The sequence below is a fragment of the Pteronotus mesoamericanus genome, unplaced genomic scaffold, assembly GCF_021234165.1.
Source record: "Pteronotus mesoamericanus isolate MK-2021 breed Mesoamerican mustached bat unplaced genomic scaffold, CSHL_Meso_final scaffold_54, whole genome shotgun sequence".
Lineage (NCBI taxonomy): Eukaryota > Metazoa > Chordata > Mammalia > Chiroptera > Mormoopidae > Pteronotus > Pteronotus mesoamericanus.
In genome coordinates, this window is record NW_026555321.1 from 51139797 (window position 1) to 51158338 (window position 18542).

The 18542-nt window shown below is 37.8% G+C and overlaps 1 protein-coding gene across 1 annotated transcript in view; it reads right to left on the reverse strand.

Annotated features, from left to right (window-relative positions):
* SUCLG2 (succinate-CoA ligase GDP-forming subunit beta) overlaps positions 1-18542 on the reverse strand; it is a 299815-nt gene that overhangs the window by 161933 nt on the left and 119340 nt on the right. Inside the window, exons 3-4 of the mRNA XM_054594876.1 lie at positions 9282-9381; positions 8252-8342 (exon numbers count right to left, since the gene is read on the reverse strand). Coding sequence (XP_054450851.1) covers positions 8252-8342; positions 9282-9381 — 191 coding nt within the window. The remainder of the gene's footprint in view (positions 1-8251; positions 8343-9281; positions 9382-18542) is intronic.

An 18542-nucleotide genomic window follows, 5' to 3' on the forward strand; every position in this document is an offset into this window, starting at 1 on the left:
ACTCTTGGTTCACGGGATTTGTATTTCAATTTTTACTTTCTTTTAAATGGCAATATAATGTGTTCTTGTTCAAAATTAATGCCAATGACACAAGAAGTATATAAACAAGACAGTTAAGGGCAGCTGCACATATATGTGCCCTGAGCCCAGCAGTCAGCAAGGTCAGACGGCCATATGGAACCTTTGTGATTATCAGCAAAGTTGCCCCATGCTCTGGGAGGATATGGTCACATGCAAAGGGCCATGACTGGGCAGGAGGCAAGTGGGACAGGAGGACACACTTCCCACTCACTGCTTCAGTCAGGCATCCTTGGCTCTGCTCAACCTTAAAAACTCTATTCAGTAGCCAGAGCAGGAAAAAGCACTACTAACTTTTTAGTCTTTTCTCTATGCATCTGCAAGCAGTACAGTAGTGGACTGACCCTGAACATGCAAGCACATTGGGTGTACTTGAATGCCTTTCTTCTTGCTTTTAATCTTAATACTACAGCTCAGACAGCTTTCCAAGATCCTCTCTTTTTCTTGTGACTATGTGGTACTTACATGTCAATATTTATTTAACAATATCCCTACTGACATTTAGATGGGCTTCTATTTTTCTAACATGCTACTTCAGTGAATATTTTTGTACACATGTCTTTGCTCATTTGTTTGAGTACCCCTGTAGATAAGGTACCTGCAAGTAAAATGTCTAAATGTTAGAATCTTCATATTTAAAATTCTGATAAGCACTCTCAAACAGCCCTGGAGAGAGAGGCTAAGCCAATTTACACTGCACAAAAGAATGGTAAAAGATGTCTTGTATGATTTTTAAAAGAAAATAAGAACTATCATAAATAATCAGTACTAGAAGTAAAAATAACAAAAACACTTACATTGCTTTTCCTAAAGGTAGTTAAATGATAGGATTCACAAAGAAAAGTTACAGATTAAGTAGCATTAGATTACAGTTATCCAGATGACACAAAAACACTAAGTTTCAAGTCTCTGGAAATGAGACAAATATAGGGTGGGGCAAAAGTAGATTTACAGTTGTTCATATGAAAAATAATATAATAATAAGTAATAATGCAAGAATTTAAACTGTTTACTCTACTCACAACTGTAAACCTTCTTTTGTCCCACCTTTTATATGATGATCTAAAAAGCTATAATGTAATGAATATATAACTCTCTTTCAAACTTTTATGGAATTTATCACCAGTTAGAAATAAAATACCTTACAAGGGGCTTCATATTAATTCATTTGTCACAAATGGTAGCTACTGTCTAATGGTAGCACTTTCTAATACAGAGCTAGTCTAATGAACAAGAGATATAATGACTTTTCAGTAGTTATTCTTAGAAGCAACACAACATTATACTTTTTAGGATGAATGTCATTCAAAAGTTTCATTCTTATTCATGGATGTACCCTGGATTCCATTAAATTTCTATTTGCAAAGAGCAGCTGCTGTCTCAAACAGCTCCTGCTTGCTAGAAATAATATAACACTCTTTAAGAAAACATCCTCAGGAAAATGATGATTATCAATAGATAATTCAAGAAGTTTTATATAAAGACCAATTTTTTACATTATTATTCTATCCAATGACCCAGAATGTCAGAATATTTTAGGAGCTGTTACAGAGATAATCTAAATGAACTCCATGAACACTCATGCCGTCATAAGCTCAGGTAGATACATTTCAGAAAAACTTTATCTGTCACTGACACAAATAACATCATCAATGCAGCCTTTTGGGGTATCCTCTAGTATAGAAAGCTTTTTAACTTACTTTGCCCTAATTTGACCACTGAACCTGTTTTGGCTAGCTACTTAAAATGTGATCATTGCACAAACGATATGGGACACGATTGCGATTAGGTAAGATAAAAAATATACTCTAAATTTTTGAGGTTCTCTTATCTCCAAGCAGTACTCACTCCTGTCCCAGAATCACAGCACACAATAAGCAGTAACTCACCTCCCCTATTACTATGTCAAAAACATACCACTAAAACAGTGACACAGCTTTAGAAAAAAAATAATTTGATGTATATAGGTCTCTGTATGTGCTGGAATAACTTCTCAAACAAACTTAAAAATCTAAAGATTCTATAATCAGGGGACTTCTGACTGATGTCCAAAATTCTATAAGTAAAAACACTGCATGTTCTTGAAAGTTGCATAGAATTTTATTGTTACAAAAATGTGATAATACACATTTTACACAGAAAAAAAATACAGAAATAATGTATAACAATTATTTCTGGGTGGTAAGAATACAAGGAAGTTTTATTTCTAATTTTTATATTCATACTACTGGAATTTTTACATAGATTAATCACGTTTACAATCAGAAAAAAAATCACTACTTAAAAATAAATCACTCTAGTAGTTTCCTGGTAATGACTCAATTTACAAGGATGCACTTATCACCAGTATTTCAGAAATCTATCTACAAACTGATTTATGCTTATGTAGTATTACTCTTCTTTCTGTATTTTTATATGCTTTTAAAGAGTATCACCTCGGACAAGGGTTTGATCTCCAAAATATATAAAGAACTCACACAACTCCACTCTAGGAGACAAACAATCCAATTAAAAAGTGGGCAAAGGACCTGAACAGACACTTCTCCAAGGACATACAAAGGGCTCACAGACATATGAAAGGAGGCTCAGCATCACTAGCCATCAGAGAACTGCAAATTAAAGCCACAATGAAAGACCACTTCGCACAGGTCAGAATGGCCATCATAAACAAATCAACAAACGACAAGTGCTGGTAAGGTAGTAGAGAAAAGGGAACCCTAGTACACTGCTGGTGTACTACGATTCCCTTTGCTGGTGGGCGCAGCCACTGTGGAAAACAGTATGGAATTTCCTCAAAAAGCTAAAAATGGAACTGCCTTTTTACCCAGCCATTCCACTGCTGGGATTATACCCTAAAAATCCCAAAACACCAATTCAAAAGAACATATGTATCCCAATGTTCATAGCAGCATTATTTACAATAGCCAAGTTCTCCAAACAGCCTAAGAACCCATCAGTAGATGAGTGGATCAAAACACTGTGGTACATTTACACAATAGAACACTAAGCAGCAGAAAGAAAGACAGAACTCCTACCCCTTGTAACAGCATGGATGGAACTGGAGAGCATTATGCTAAGTGAAATTAAGTCAGTCAATGAAAGACAAACACCATATGATCTCACCTACAAGTGGAACCTAATCAATGAAACAAACAAAGTGAGAAAAATATAACCAGCAACATTGAAAGAAAAAAACAAACTGACAGTAACCAGTGGGGAGGAAAGTTTGAGGGGGAGAGGGTAGGGAGGGTAATGGAGAAAAGAAGGGAAAGGATCTGGTCAAGGAACATGCATAAAGGACCTGTGGACAAAGCCAAAGTGGCAAAGGATTGAGGGTGGAAGGTGGGGGTGGGTAGGGCAAGGGAAAGTGGTGGTGGTAAAATGGAGACAAATGTATTTGACCAATAAAATAATCTTAGAAAAAGGAATCAATATGGCAGAGGAGTGAGTGGAAATCATGCTGACCTCCTCCCAGGACCAACCTGGAATTACAACTACACTGGGGAGAAATGACAATGGAACAAACAATTGAACAATAGCGAAAGGGAGCCTTGTAACCTTGGAGACAGAAGAATCGGCTTTAGCCCAATCTAACTTGTAAGGAGTGCAGTACAGACCTGAGAAGGTGGGCAGGGCACCTAAGGGCAGCAGCACCAGAAGGATATTGAAACGGCCAGTTGGATTCCCCTGAGAAGAGCGGGGTCTAAACCAAAAGCGGGGATCTCTAGCCCACAACACCAGAGCCCAAAAAGTACACAAAAAACAGCCAGCTGCAAAAAGCGGCAGGGTTGCTCTCTGCCAGAGACAGGTGGCTGAAGAACCAAAGAAAATTTATGCATTTAAAGGGCCAACGCATAAATTTTCATTTGCAGCCACTTACCGTGGTCTCTGGCAAAGGCAGGGGCAGAGTGGGCTAGAGTTACCTAAGGAGAGAATGGGGAAGGAGGCTTTGGGGAGAGAACTGAGCAGCCGACGGGATCTCGGTGCTTACTCTTCCCTCATGCCGCAGCAGCCATCTTGCTCAGACACAGTCCACACCCCCTGAGCGGCACCAGTGTCAAAGGACCCAATAGTTCCACCCCTAGGTGAAATTCCACCCTGCCCTGTGCTGGTTAAGTGGCCTGCTGAGTGTAGAGTGGTAGCCACAGACAGTAGATCCCTGGCTAAAGGGGGCACAGAGAGGCCTGGCAACACTTGGGGAGAGACTGGGGATGGAGGCTTTGGGAAGAGAATGGAGAGGACCAGCAGATCCCAGTGCAGACTCCTCCCCTATATGCAGTAGTCTGAGAGGACCCAATAACCCCATCCCCCAGAGGGACTCTGCCCTGCCCTGAGCTGTCTCAGGTGCCCTGCTGAGTGTAGAGTGAATAGATTAAAAGCTGAAGGAGACAGCCACAGACAGTAGATTCCTGGAAGTCTAGAAGAGAGTGCCTAAGGTCAGAGAGGGACAACATCTGACATCATCCAGAAAGTAAAAACAGCGGTCTCCAAACATAGAAGTTCATACCACAAAGTCAGGAAATAAAGACAGATCAACTTAAGAAACAGAAGCAAAAGAGAATAGTCTCTATCAAATAATGGGAAGACAAAGAAATACACCCCACTCGAAGGGAAAGGAGGAATCCCCACAAAAAGAACTAAATGAAATAGAGGCAAGTAAACTGTCAGATATTGAGTTCCAAACGATGGTTCTAAGGAAGCTCAATAAGCTCAGTGACCTCAGAGAGAGAATTACCAAAAACTACAGGGAAACTATGAGGAACTTACTGCAAATATGTCAGAATGAAAAAGGACATAGAAGCTATCAATAAGAGACAAGAGGAAATGAAGAATACAGTTTCTGAATTGAAGAACACAGTAGAAGGAATCAAAAGCAGGCTAGAGTAAGCTGAGGATTGAATCAGCGAGCTGGAGAATAAGGTAGAAAAAAACTCCCAGAAAGAGCAAGAACATGAAAAACATTCAGAAAGAATGAAGAGGCATTTAGAGAAATGCAGGACAACCTGAAACGCAGTAATATCTGCATAATAGGGATACCAGAAGGACAAGAGGAGGAGCAAGGGATAGAGAACCTGTTTGAAAAAGTCAGGATGAAAAACTTCCCTAATTGGAGGAGCGAAAAGTCACACAAGTCCAGGAAGCACACAGGGTTCCATTTAAGAGGAACCCAATGAGGCCCACTCCAAGACACATCATCATTAAAATGGCAAATATCAAAGACAAACAGAGAATCCTAAGGCAGCAAGGGAGAAAGAGGTAGTAACATGCAAGGGATTACTGATACGTTTAGCATCTGACTTCTCAACAGAAACACTGCAAGACAGAAGGGACTGGCAAGAAATATTCCAAGGAATGAAAAGCAAAGGCCTGCAACCAAAATGCTCTATCCAGAAAGACTCTCAATTAAAATGGAAGGCAAAATAAGGAGTTTCCCAGACAAAAGAAGACTAACAGAATACACTTCCACCAAACCAGCACTGCAAACTATGCTAAAGGGACTGCTTTAAGATGAAGAAAAAGTTCCCATGAACACGTAGTTCCTTTCAGAGTTGCCAATACTTGATATTACCAATATTTTTAATACTCATTAATCTGATTGTGACAATGATATTATTTTAATTGTTCCTTCACTATTTGTTGAAACGAAACCTGTTTTTGTATATTTCTTGCCTATTTCTATTATTTAAAAAAAAAAATTTAAATAACTCTTTGATATTGTTTATCCATATATTGATTAAAGGTTTGTAGAACTTTTTTCCCTAAAAAGAAAAAAACCTATTAACTATGTTTTAGATTTGTTGCAAATACTTTTCTATTCTATTCCTGGTCCTTAAACTTTTTTTATATGTATATTACTGTATAGTTAAATGTTTAATATAGTCATATTGTCAATATTTACTTTATAGGTTGTGAGGTTGAATATTTTATTCAGATCATGAAAAATATTAGATCTATTTTCTTCTAAAACTCCTTAGATTCTACATATTGATTTTTAACTCACCTGAATATTTCTTGTATAATGTGTGAAATAGGGCTCTATATTTGTTTTATTTCAATAGTGGTTCATGCACCTTATTTGTTGAATAAGCCTTATTTTATCCATTATTTGAAATATCAACTTAATCATACATATATTAATCAGATATATACGTTTGTCTCTAGAATGTTCATTATATTTCAATGATCTACTTGATTATTTCTGTGCTGGTGTCATGTTGGTTTAATTGCTGAGACTTTATAATGGTTTTAATTTTTTTTAATATTTTATAATTAACTTTGGCATTTAAAAAAATAAATAAAATCAATCTGCATTTAAGAAGGAAAGAAAGAGAGATGGAACTCCTACCTTTTGTGACAACATGGATGGAACTGGAGAATATTAAACTAAGTGGAATAAGCCAGTTGATGAAAGACAATTACCATATGATCTCACCTATAAGTGGACTCTTCAACAAAATAAACTAATGAACAAAATAAACCACAGGCACGGAAACATGGAGCAGATTGAAAGTGACCAGAAGGGAGGGGGAAAGAGGACAATGGTGGAAAGAAGGGGAAGGAACTAGAGAAAGAACATGTATGAATGACCCATGGACATGGAAAACACAGTGGGAACTGACTGTGGGAGTGGGGGGGGGATGGGTGGAGGGGGGTAAAGGGGTAAAAACTGAGACAACTGTAATAGAATAAACATGATTTATAAAATTTAAAAAAATAAAAGCAAAAAAATAAAAAGAAATAAAGTTAAAGACAAAAAAAAGGTGTATCACCAATTCTAATCCAAAAACCCATGTGTTCATAAAAAACAACAAATTCTTTAAAACAAAAATATTAATCAGGTCCTCTCTGGACAAATTTTGAATAAGTTACACAGATAAAGGCTTATAACAAGATTTAAAAGTGAAATAAAAGTAGTGTGCTGGGCCTAACGAAACCAAATCAAAAATACTTTTACTTTGAAACAGTTCTTGCATCCACCCTGAGAGGCAATGGGAAAGGGAAATAACTAGGACTGTCATGCATGTGTTTCCTTAACATCCAGAAAGGCTCTGTGCCAACATGAAGGAGATGATCGCAGCGCTCTGATCCCCTTCTGGCTCAGTGTTCCCTGGGGAGCAGGATAGACTCTCTCATGGTACAATAAAAAGCAGCCGTGATTTTCTTTTGGTTATGTCAAGAATTTTCCACACAACTCTCTCTGAAGAGTAAAATCAGAATGCACTGCCTCATTTTTCCCAAGCATGGCACTTGTATACATAGTCATCTGTGATGGTATATCAACAGAGCAAACAGTTGCCACCCCAAAATGCTGGGCCCGAATTCACTGCTACAATGGAACCATCTAACCACCTGCACCTGTGTGGCTGGGGGTATGACCGGTATAATGGCGCAGGACCCAGGATCCAAAGGATCCCGCTCCTGGTCTCCTGGTTTAATGTTCTGTTGAAATTTGAACAAGGGTCCTCACGTTTTTATTTTGCACTGGAGATCATTTATTTATCCTGCAGATCAGGTAGCCAATTCTGGTGCCTCGATACACAAGTAGGGCACAGCAAGGATGAACAGACCGATAGGATGAGAGGGAGGTTCTGGCCTCAGCTCTGCCACTCACAAGCTCACAACTGAGGCAGGCCACTTCGCTACGGGCTTTATTTCCCTGTGTGTGCGTGCATGCTCTATACACACTTGAGTGCCTCAGGAGATCTCACTGATACAACATACTCTCAGTGATAGCACCGGCTCAAAATGATACTAATCTCAAAGTAAGGTTAGTCCACTAGGAAACTAGGAATAGATCCCCTTAGGAAAATAACCACAGCAATAACTCTGATACACAGAACTGAGGCTGGGGCTGTGGGACAGCAGGGACTATCCCTCACTGAGTATGATAGCATCATACCAAGCTCTTTTCAGCTTTAAAAAGAATGTGTCTGTGATCTGAAAGAGAAAGCTATTGTTCACTCACCCCTACCCACTTTTACTACATGGTGAGGATAATAAATAATATTACTATTATAGAAACTTTTTATTTCTCTTCAAAGTCAACATACTATATGAGGTCTAAAAATAAAAATAAAACGGTGCATTGCCAAAGTGCATTAAATTCTGCCAAAACTAAAGTATGATTTTTTTTAACACATACACAAGAAATGACCAGAAGCATTCATATTACCTTGTTAACTTTCACACCTTCTTTTGGAGTTTGTTTCGTTGCTAGATTATACCCAATCATCTGTTTAGCCAACTGTGCCACAACTTTAGGACTAAGAGAAAGAGAAAAAAAAAGAGAAAAATAAAAGAAAATCAATATCTATGTTGAAAATCATTTTAAAGCCAAGTCCATACTAAATTCTCAGGTCCACGCAGCACAGGGTACACCTCCATGCCCAGAATCCATGGGAGTGTTCATAAATACAATAAATGAATGAATAGAAGGAAGAAAGGAAGGAAGGAAGGAAGGAAAGAAGGAAGGAAGGAAGGGAGGGAGGGAGGGAGGGAGGGAGGGAGGGAGGGAGGGAGGGAGGGAAGAAGAAGGGGGGAGGGAGGGAGAGAGGAAGGGAAGGAAGAGGAAAAAAGATGCATGTTTACCTCTGCTATCGTCCCCCCTCGCCCTCAAATAAATTACTGTCATAGTAAAGAGGTAATGCTGAAATGCACAAGAAGTTTAGAGTTGAATAATGAAGACGTGATAGAGGGCAATTTGGAATGTACTGGCCAATGGTGGGGAATAAAGGTGAGGACAAGAATCACAATTAATGAAGGGTAGGTGACAGGAGAGAAGAGTGTTCAGTGCTGGGAGACATGGGAGCTAAAGCTGAATAGATAGGCTCAAGTGAAGGAAGACTTGGACCTGTATTATACAGGAGAGACAACTGATACCACTGGTAATGGGGAGCCACTGCAGGTTCTTAAATAGGAAAGTGACATTATGAAAGCAGTTGCTTAATTTGTAAATGGTATCATTTCCGACATTTAGAATGAAAAACTGATCATCAAGGAGAGAAGCAGTGTCAAGTTTCACCAATTAGTGAAGAAAAATCCTTTTATGGGAGCAAAAGAAAACTGGAGTATTGCCAGCATCTACCTCTGTTTCCTCCATTTGCTGGCTCTGGCTCCTACCCTCCATCCCAATCCTCTCTCTCAGTGCTCATTTTCTAAAACTGCTTGGCCCATTGACAAGGAATTAAAACCTCAGGACTTACTCTTTTGTTAAATGAACACCTCCTTTCAAACCACTACTGAAGATACCTTTTCCTCTTCCTCCAGCTAAGATCTGGGCTTTTAAAACAATTTCTTTTGCATCTGAAAAAGAAAATTCAGAGTGGGTAGTTGATTTAAATTTTTTTTTAAGTAACAAGGAAAGTAGTAATGACATATAAAGGTGGTAAAAGCTCTCTTCAACCAACTTTGAAAATATAGGCAATAAACAACTTCAAGAAACATCAATGTGCCTAAATACAAAACAAAGTCTGTTTATTGAGGACATTCAAATATTTATACCAGTTTAATCTAATACTCCATCATCCCAAGGGAAAGCAAGGCATGTGTTCCCTTGCTCTTTTGAGTGTCAGAAGATGCTAAATAAATCCAGGCTGCAGTATTAATTTTACTATGTAATGACACTCCCGTGTGGCAGAGGAACCAATCTGCCAGTCAGAGAAACTAACTATCTGTCAGTCATTTGAGATATCAAAGGGAAGACAATATTACAAAAGGAAAGGTTCAAAGACAGGATGAAAAGGGAGTATTTAATAACTGTATTCTTAGAAACCAACAGTGTTCTGAGCAGTTGCTCTATATATTGACAGAGTTGGGTAAAGGAGAAGGAAATAGATTAAAACTAAAAGCAAGCAGTATTTTTAAAATGTTGGCAGAGTAACAATACATCCCAAGGGAAAGTGCTTGTTGAATCTTCGTTTCTCACTTAAAAAAAGAGTGAACTGTCTGTTCCTGACATTTGAGGCCAGAGTCATGAACTCAGATGTCTTTATGGGCCAGGCAGGAAAGCTGAATGTGCAAAGAAGCCCAGCAATGGAGACAGGGCCTCAGCAAACAGCAGAGCTCCCCTCCTTAGTCCTCAAAAAGAAAAAAAAAAGTCCCCAAATCAAATTTTTAATGAACCAAACAGTACTCGTCTTCAGGCTACAGCCAACATCCTCTGCAATTCTTATTTGTCTAAATTCAGAGAACAAAGTCTGACCATCTTCTCTAAGTCTCCAATAGTTTTCTGACTCAGCATACCAGGTTCAGAATCTGCCGATCCAGGTTTCAATCCATTCTTCATCTCTTACCTGGCTTCATGACATTGGGCAACTTACTTAATATTTCTGAGACTCAGTTTACTTGATTGTGAACTGATGATGAAAATTATTTTAAGAATTAAAAGAGGTAATACATGTAAATATTTTATCCCAAGATCTTAAAAAGTCAAATGACTAATGAAAGAGTTGCCGCAATCAATTAGTTCACCTATTGCCTTCATATAGTGTAAAGCTTCATAAGCATTATTTCCACTTGGACAGAAATGACCATTCATGTAAAGTGAGAGCTCTGTAAGTGTTCGCTAATTTCAGCTATTACTGTTGATGTTGTTACTGGTAGGCATGCATGCAACGAAAGGTTCCAACAGAGGGTTTTATCAGGAAGGCAAAAGGAGCAACAGAAGGACTTGACACCAGGCACTGGGTAAGACAATCACTCCATCTGATGTAGTGACATTATTCAAGATTACTGTCTCTCCTGCTTAGTCTTCCTTCCTATTGTATTTGCTTACATTCAGAAAACCAGGGTTAACTTTCTGTCAGAAGCGAACATAGCTCTTTCCTTGCTGCAATCTATACACTCTGACAATTGTTTCTGCCCTGGAAATAAACCATCATAACATCAGTCAAACCATGTCTTAGAATAAACTGGGTTCCCATCAGACTGAGTAGAAAACAAGCTATGATGACTGCTTATTAGCAGAAACTCAGGAGGAAAGGAAACAAGCAAAAATAACTTTTTGCATATTCATGCTAATGAATGTAAAGAACAGCACTACCAGCAAGAACTTCAGAGTTAAACAGAGCCAAGTGACCACCACCGACCCCACCTATCACTTCCTTTGTACCCAAGACAGGGGTTCAGGAAGGTAAAAGTAACATGCCCATCTGTAAAATAGTCACAATAGTTTATAGTGTTTGTATGATGTAAAAAAGTAATTGAAATATACTAGGTAAGATGGTTATCTCAACACCTGGCACACTGAAAACAATTGCAAAAATATGGTATCTGTCATGATTATAATTATTCTCAGCAATTAACCAAAAGAGTGGTATATAGGAATAATTTCTCTTTAAGATATCCATGAAAACAACACCTTTCTCTGTCTATTCAGATTTTTAATCGTGATCTCTTCAAATTCTTTTAAGAGGATAACCAGCACTCCACTGTCATTAGCATTCTTCATGTCCTTCTCGTCCAGAAGAAAAAACTTTCCCTCCAAGCTTTCTAGCAGCAAAACTTGAAAGGCAGACAGAATACCTAATTGGGTATTGTTAACTGGCACCACACAGGCAAGATCAGATCTGCTTTAGGCACTAACCACCAAAACAAAGAAATCGTTGTAGCCTCAATGAAGTGTTGTCAATTCTATGTGTCACCATTTGACCATGTGTCAAAGGACTCATGTCACCCACTTGGTAAAGCAACCACCTGGAACACTGTGAAGCTGTATAATCAGGTAGACAAATAGAAAAAGGGAGAGAAACAATCCAGGGGCATCTTCTGCAGCTTATGCTCCAGACCAAGAATAAGTTCACTACTATCATCTCTTCTGGTTAGATCTCAAGGGCTAAATCAGTACAACACATCAGAACTTCAAAGTAAAGAAAGTTTTTCTCATCTTGAGGGAAACTCACATGAAGCAATTTAATTCATGTGGTTATTTACTCAAGGTACTGAAAATTAAGTGAAGTGACCAAATACTACTAGGCAGTCACTAGTCTTTTTATTCAGTATTTACCAAGTTGATTCACACTTAATGTCATTATTTCCATTTTATTTAAAGACTTGATTTTTCCAAAAACTCACACAAATTTCTAAGGTTTTTTTTTTTAATGTTAGCTACCTATTCCCAAATAGAATTACAAAAGAATGTCCCATACATGAAATTCTATTTTTGTCTGAATACATAAGATTACTTAAGCATACTTTAAGATAACAAGGTAAAAAGAGGGCTGGGGGAGTGGGCAAGGGGGCAGCCACCTTCTCTAATAGGTTTTGTATGGAAAAAGGTCATACCTATCTATGCACTAATAACCATATTAGTGCACTCTGAGTTGGTATCATCAGGTCTGTGTACCTCTCAATTCCTTGCTGTTAACTATGACCCTGCATGCAGGAGCCAAAACATGCGCCACATGCATTTTACTGTGTTCCGTTCCCAGAGGATTGCTGATGGACAGCAGTGCTCATGGTCAGATTCCCACTTGGTGTGATGGGAACCCATTTGCTATCATTCATATGTATTTTAGGAGAAAAAGCACTAAGAAATACACTTGATAAATTTACAGATATGGAAGACTCTCAAATACCAGGTCATTTAAAAGAACAGTATTTACAGCCATTTAGAAAGTCTAAAAATATCCCCCACCATGGTCTCGTTTAGCTCTGTTAGCCACATTAAAATAATGCTTTCTCAGATGTTTTCCTCTCATTTTTTACCACAACAAGTGTTATTCTAATTACAATAATACATTTTTATAGCAACTTTATAGTCCGCCAATAATCCCATGCTGGGTAATAATCATTCTTGGAAACATTATTAAACCTAAAAAAAAAAATTAAATTCATTAAGGAAAGTATAACATAGAATAAACAAGAAATGTCTTTAATTAGGCAAGCTTAGTAAAGCTGGTGCACTTTGCTTTTTAGAGACAGTATTCTAACAACATGTATATGCAAAATATTGTTCACAAGACACAGTTGGGAACCATAATGCAAAATGACCATGGCAAATGTCTGAAAATGTTTATCAATAATATTATGTTATCAATAATATTGAGAAACATAAGTTATTTTCAACTATCTTTTTAAAGCAGTTTAGTGGAGAATCAAATGTTTGTATTACTGAACTAGTTTTTATTCAGCATTGCTCTCTTCAAAAACATAACACTTTCCTAAATGCAAATGCAGCGCTTTTCACAGTGATATTGCAGTGAGATGGCTACTATGATGATCATCTATTTCGAGTCAATAACACTGGAATTGTAGGGGGAACTGTGATTTCTACGGTTCACCGACTACAGCAAAATTGGAATATCTAGTTTTAGCACACCTGTATAGTACAATTTCTACATGGTGATCACCTTTCATGAGGTTTGATGGACTCCTTAATTGAGAAAGTTAAAAAGTATTTCAGATTTACCTATTACTGCAAGGCAAGGAAAAGGGGAGAGTGAGCCAAGAGTGGACGAATATCACAGAAAGATGAACATTTATAAACAACATATAATTATAGAGTGATAAGTTAGAGGTCTAAGACCAATTTCACAAGGGAAACAAACTAACTTCTGTGTTTTCATAATGACCCTAGAACCCAAACTTAAAACTCTTCAATCATTACTATAGTATCTCCCGTATTCCAGTTTCCTCAAGTTTTAACTAGGTCATTGGGAAAAGATAATAATGCAGTGACTCTTTCCATATGCCCAATGGCATCTCTGAGACTGACAGAATTATTTCAACTTTCAACATGTCTGACATGGGCTCATCAATGTAGAAAGAGAGAATTTCAAACATACTAAATGTCAGGATAAACGGTTCCACCCTTGGCCACATACCTGACTGAACTGGGATTAGGGATCCTTGGCTCTCCATCTTACTGCTGTCCATCACAGTTTAAATCGCATGTGCCTACTACAGTGATTTTCAAATATAAATAAAAGATAGAACTAGGGTCATCTCTAGGTCAGGGGTGTTGTGATACAAACAGGAAGTTGTCCTAGAAGAAACTATTTCACATTAAGAAAACCTTTAATGATAAGGCTTTTTACTGGAGTTTTAAATATTGAATTTCCTATTAAATATGAAAGCATATCGATTCATACTATCTAAAGTAGTTATTCCATGAAAATGCCACTTTGAACAGTTTGATTATAAAGAAGACAATAATATTACCTTAACACAAAATATGCTTTTGTTTTCAGGGGAAATATTTAAATTTCAGTTCCTACAATAATTCCTATACTTAAGTGTGATAAATCACGGTTTTTTCATGTTGCCATAGTCTTAAAAGTACTGTTTATTTATTACTACATTAAAGGCTACATTAAAATCTATAATGATAAATTAGCCCACTCTTCTGATTTTTTCACTATTATTAATTAGATTCCTAACCATTAATACACACTTCGATGGTAATAAAATTTTCAAAGCTAGATAAAAATTACCTCTTGAAAGTCTCAATTCAGTTGTAATATCTTACTCTTTCTGTAGTTTAATACTAATGAACCAATCTTATATTTGGTCTATTAAATTAAAATATATATTTCTATAAGAAAGATTAAGTATAGAATGTCCTAGTATTGATGGCAATAATATCCACGTGACTTTATTCAAGTACCTACAGCTAATCAAAGAATTTCTAATACTGTAAGATTGCAACCACAGGACATTAAACAAATCTTTTGCAAATGAAGTCACTTGAAAAATGACAATTTTTCAGGGAAAAAAAGAAACAAGTTTTTACAGGAGAAATCTCTACTGTGTTTTATATATATTACAGGGTAAATTAATGATATACACTAATAAAAATATCTGTGTAACATTTATAACTTCAACAGATCCTAGAAACAGTCATGGAAGATGAAAGCATTTATGAACATAGTTCCAAAGGATTTTGTGGTACATTTGAAGGGAAAAGAATAAAGGGAAACCAGCTATAAAAAAATCTTTCTTTTTTTCTCATTTTCAAACCAAAGATACATTCAGTCAAGGTTCAATTAGTGGAGCAGAAACAGTCTGAGTCATGGACAAGGGATTTACTGTGGGAGTTAAGCTCACACAATGTGGGAGATGTTGAGCTCACAGCCTGGGCTAGTGCAAATCCCCCCTTTAATGGCAGACGTTTTCGAAGCTACCTGACAACTGAGATATAAAAGGGGATCTCCTGTTGATCATAACCAGTGGTGAACAAGGACGGAAAACATGTGTCATGACTAGAACTGACATGATGCTTTTGTTTTCAGAGCCAGCAGAAATGACTGAACTTTAAAATGTATGTAATATAATAATGTCTGGCTGCACCCAGACTTAAAGGTGTTCGTTTTACTTTCACAGCCATATTGCCAGTATTCTGAGATCTCCTACCTTCTTGACTAGAAATCTTATTATTTCCCTATTTTCTTTTATTTAAATCAACTCCTCTATCTGGCCCTCACTTGGTGAGAGGTGTTCTCATAGGTTGTATTCTGAATTTGCTCCACTGTCCAGTGACTGTCCTCATTCTGCCACATGTGGTCCACCGACTGAACCACTGTTGTTTCCTCCAGGTTTCTCCCTTCCATCATCAAGGAAGATCCTCCAGCTTCTCATGAGTGGGTGCTTTCAGAGGTGTTCCTCCAGCAGGCTGGCTGAGACTCTGGTAACTCAGCTTTTTCCTCTGCAGCAGTGTCTCTATCCCAGAGGATACACTCTCCAGGAGAGATGGGCTCAGTCAGGCACAACTTCACTCTAAACCTGGGAGCCCTGTGCTCTCAGGGCCACAGCCCAGAGATCATCTCGCAGGAGCCCTTACCTCTCAAACCAGGCCCAACCTCTGGCTGATTTCCCCTCTGCCAAGGACATTCAAAATTCCTCTGCAGTTGACTTATGACAACTTGCTCTGCCTCCAAAATGCAGCCAATATTTGTTCTATATCCCACTGTCTCCTCCAACACTGTAGTTTTTATTGTTTTCCACCTTAGTTTCCAACAGCATATCAGACATCAGAAGTAAACACACCTCCACAGAATTTCCTGGAACATTCCTTTCTTCCTCCCCTGGGGCTGGTGTGCTTACCCCTGTGGCAGGTTCTCCCAGGGTCTGAGCCCTTTCTCTTGCCTCCTAGCATGAGGTGAACAGGCTATCATAATGCATAAACATGATTAGGCTGTCTGGGGGAAGGTTTTGCTACCCTAGAAGAATTTCCCAGAACACTTGTCCATAAAGCTAAAAACAGAATAACCCCAAACAGGAGATAGCCTAGCCTTTCACAAAGGGAGCCATTCTGACAATCAATGACATCAGCTGAACTCAGGAACATTACAGACTCTAACAAAGTAGACGCCATCCACCTCTGAAGGCCTTCCAGTTCAAAGGTTATGCCAGACCAAGGGGGACCCACAGAGCCAGGGAAGCGTTCTGTCAAAGTCAATGATGCCACTCTAGCTTTGCTCATCCCACCCCTCATGCCCTTCCCAATGTGCGAGTTTCTACTGAAGGGCATACACATAGCATGATGCAGAGTGAGATCACCTCATTCTCCTGAAAATGACCAAATAAGATTGCCAGGCACATAGTGGGCCCTCAGTGTATAGCCATTCATTCATAAACATCACTTCCTTTGCACTGTGAAATCATAATCAGTGTCTGTTATAACAGAGCTTATTATGAAATAAGATTTGGGCTGTCTGTTCCTTAGCCATATTTAACAAATAACCCAACTGAGATTGAGTTAATACAGTCTCAGAGCTAACAAGAAACAGAGTTTAAGCCAGAAAGAAAATTCTAGAGACTGTGTTTTAACCTCTTCACATACAGCCTCATTATGGGGTTTCCCCCCAACATTTTATTAGGAAAATTTCCAATCACATGGAAAAGGTGAAAAAGTAAACATCCACATAGCACCTGGATTCTACCACTGCTGTTTTGCTCTGTTTGCTTTATCACATCTCTCTTCATCCATTATAGCCTGCCTTTTTTTTTTTCATGCATTTCAAAGTTACTGTTACCCTTAAATGCTTCAATAAACATATCAGTAACTAAAGTTTGATATTTGTTCACAGTTCCTTTTTGGAGAGAGATAAAATTTACACACAGTGATTGCCCAAATCTGAAGTGTACCATTCAACAGGTTTTGATAAACACATACAGTGTCTGGCACAAATAATGCCCCTTTTTATTACAAAATCAGAAGCATGAAATTCTGTAACACACCAATATCACACTCAAGCACACCATATGACATTTTAGGAGAAATGTTCAAGATAAAACTATCAATTATTACACCCATATTATTACCCAACCAATCACACTCAAGCAGGTGCTACTTCTGCTGAACCCTGTGTATCTATCTGTATGATTCAAATTCCAATCAAGAAATACATTATTGTTTCTGAGAACACATAACAGTATCCTTAGTACAAAATATTCAAATAGACCAGCACTGTCAATAGGGATCTATAGTCTCTTAACTGAAATTTCACTGAAATAAACAAAACAAATATTCAATGTGTACACCTCAGCACAAAGATCAGCACCTAATACCTGGCCTACAGCAGGCACCCACGAGGTCTGCAACCATTCCATGGTATCTACAAAGGAATCCACTTCGCCCCCACCAACTCTACATCAAAATCCTGTTTGAAACATTCCTAAGTCAGTCAAAGACATGCAAAGTACTAATTTCAAACAGGACTTTTTTTTACCATGAACATATGTAATTTTTTTAAAATAATCATTTTAAAACATGAATTTTCACAGCAATGGTGTTTTGTAAGTTCAGGGGAAACTACTGATAATAACTGTACCAAAGATGCTTCCTTACACACGTCTGTCCTGGGAATTTGGTGTTGACTATCCCAAGTCAAACAGGGAAATAAATTCTCCTGGGGGTACCTGCAACTTCCAGAAAATCCAGGATGATGCTTGGAGCCTGGGTCTGATGTTTAAGTGACAGAGTGACGAAAATGACAACCTTTAACCCAAAGCTCTTCTACATTGTCAATGTCACTGTCACTTGCCAGAAGCTTAACACTGTGGGACTCCAGATTTTTGATAAGCCTGCAGGATTTTTGAAAGAAAATCACCAGAAAATATTTAGAAGATAAAAGCTAAAACATATCTATGTTACCAACTATAGTGCGTTACTCTTTTGAAAACTTTAGAAAACAGAAAACACAGGTATAAATGCCTTTAAAAAGGTTGAAATGATATAAAGCCCATGTCAAGAGCGGTTATCTATGGGGGTTTGGGTTTCAAATGATTTTTACTTTCTTCTTCATAGTCTCATACTTTTTATAGTGACTGCTTATGTCACTTACAATCAAAGAAGAACTACTTTAAAATTTAAATACAACATGTTTATTTGGGTAAGAGTGGTACCAGTATTATTGCTAAGTGGGAGAAAAAAACTTGCTGTAATACAAAATATATACCATTAATTTATATGTATATATATATATAATGTATATACTGAGGATAAATTAAGAATAAAATATACC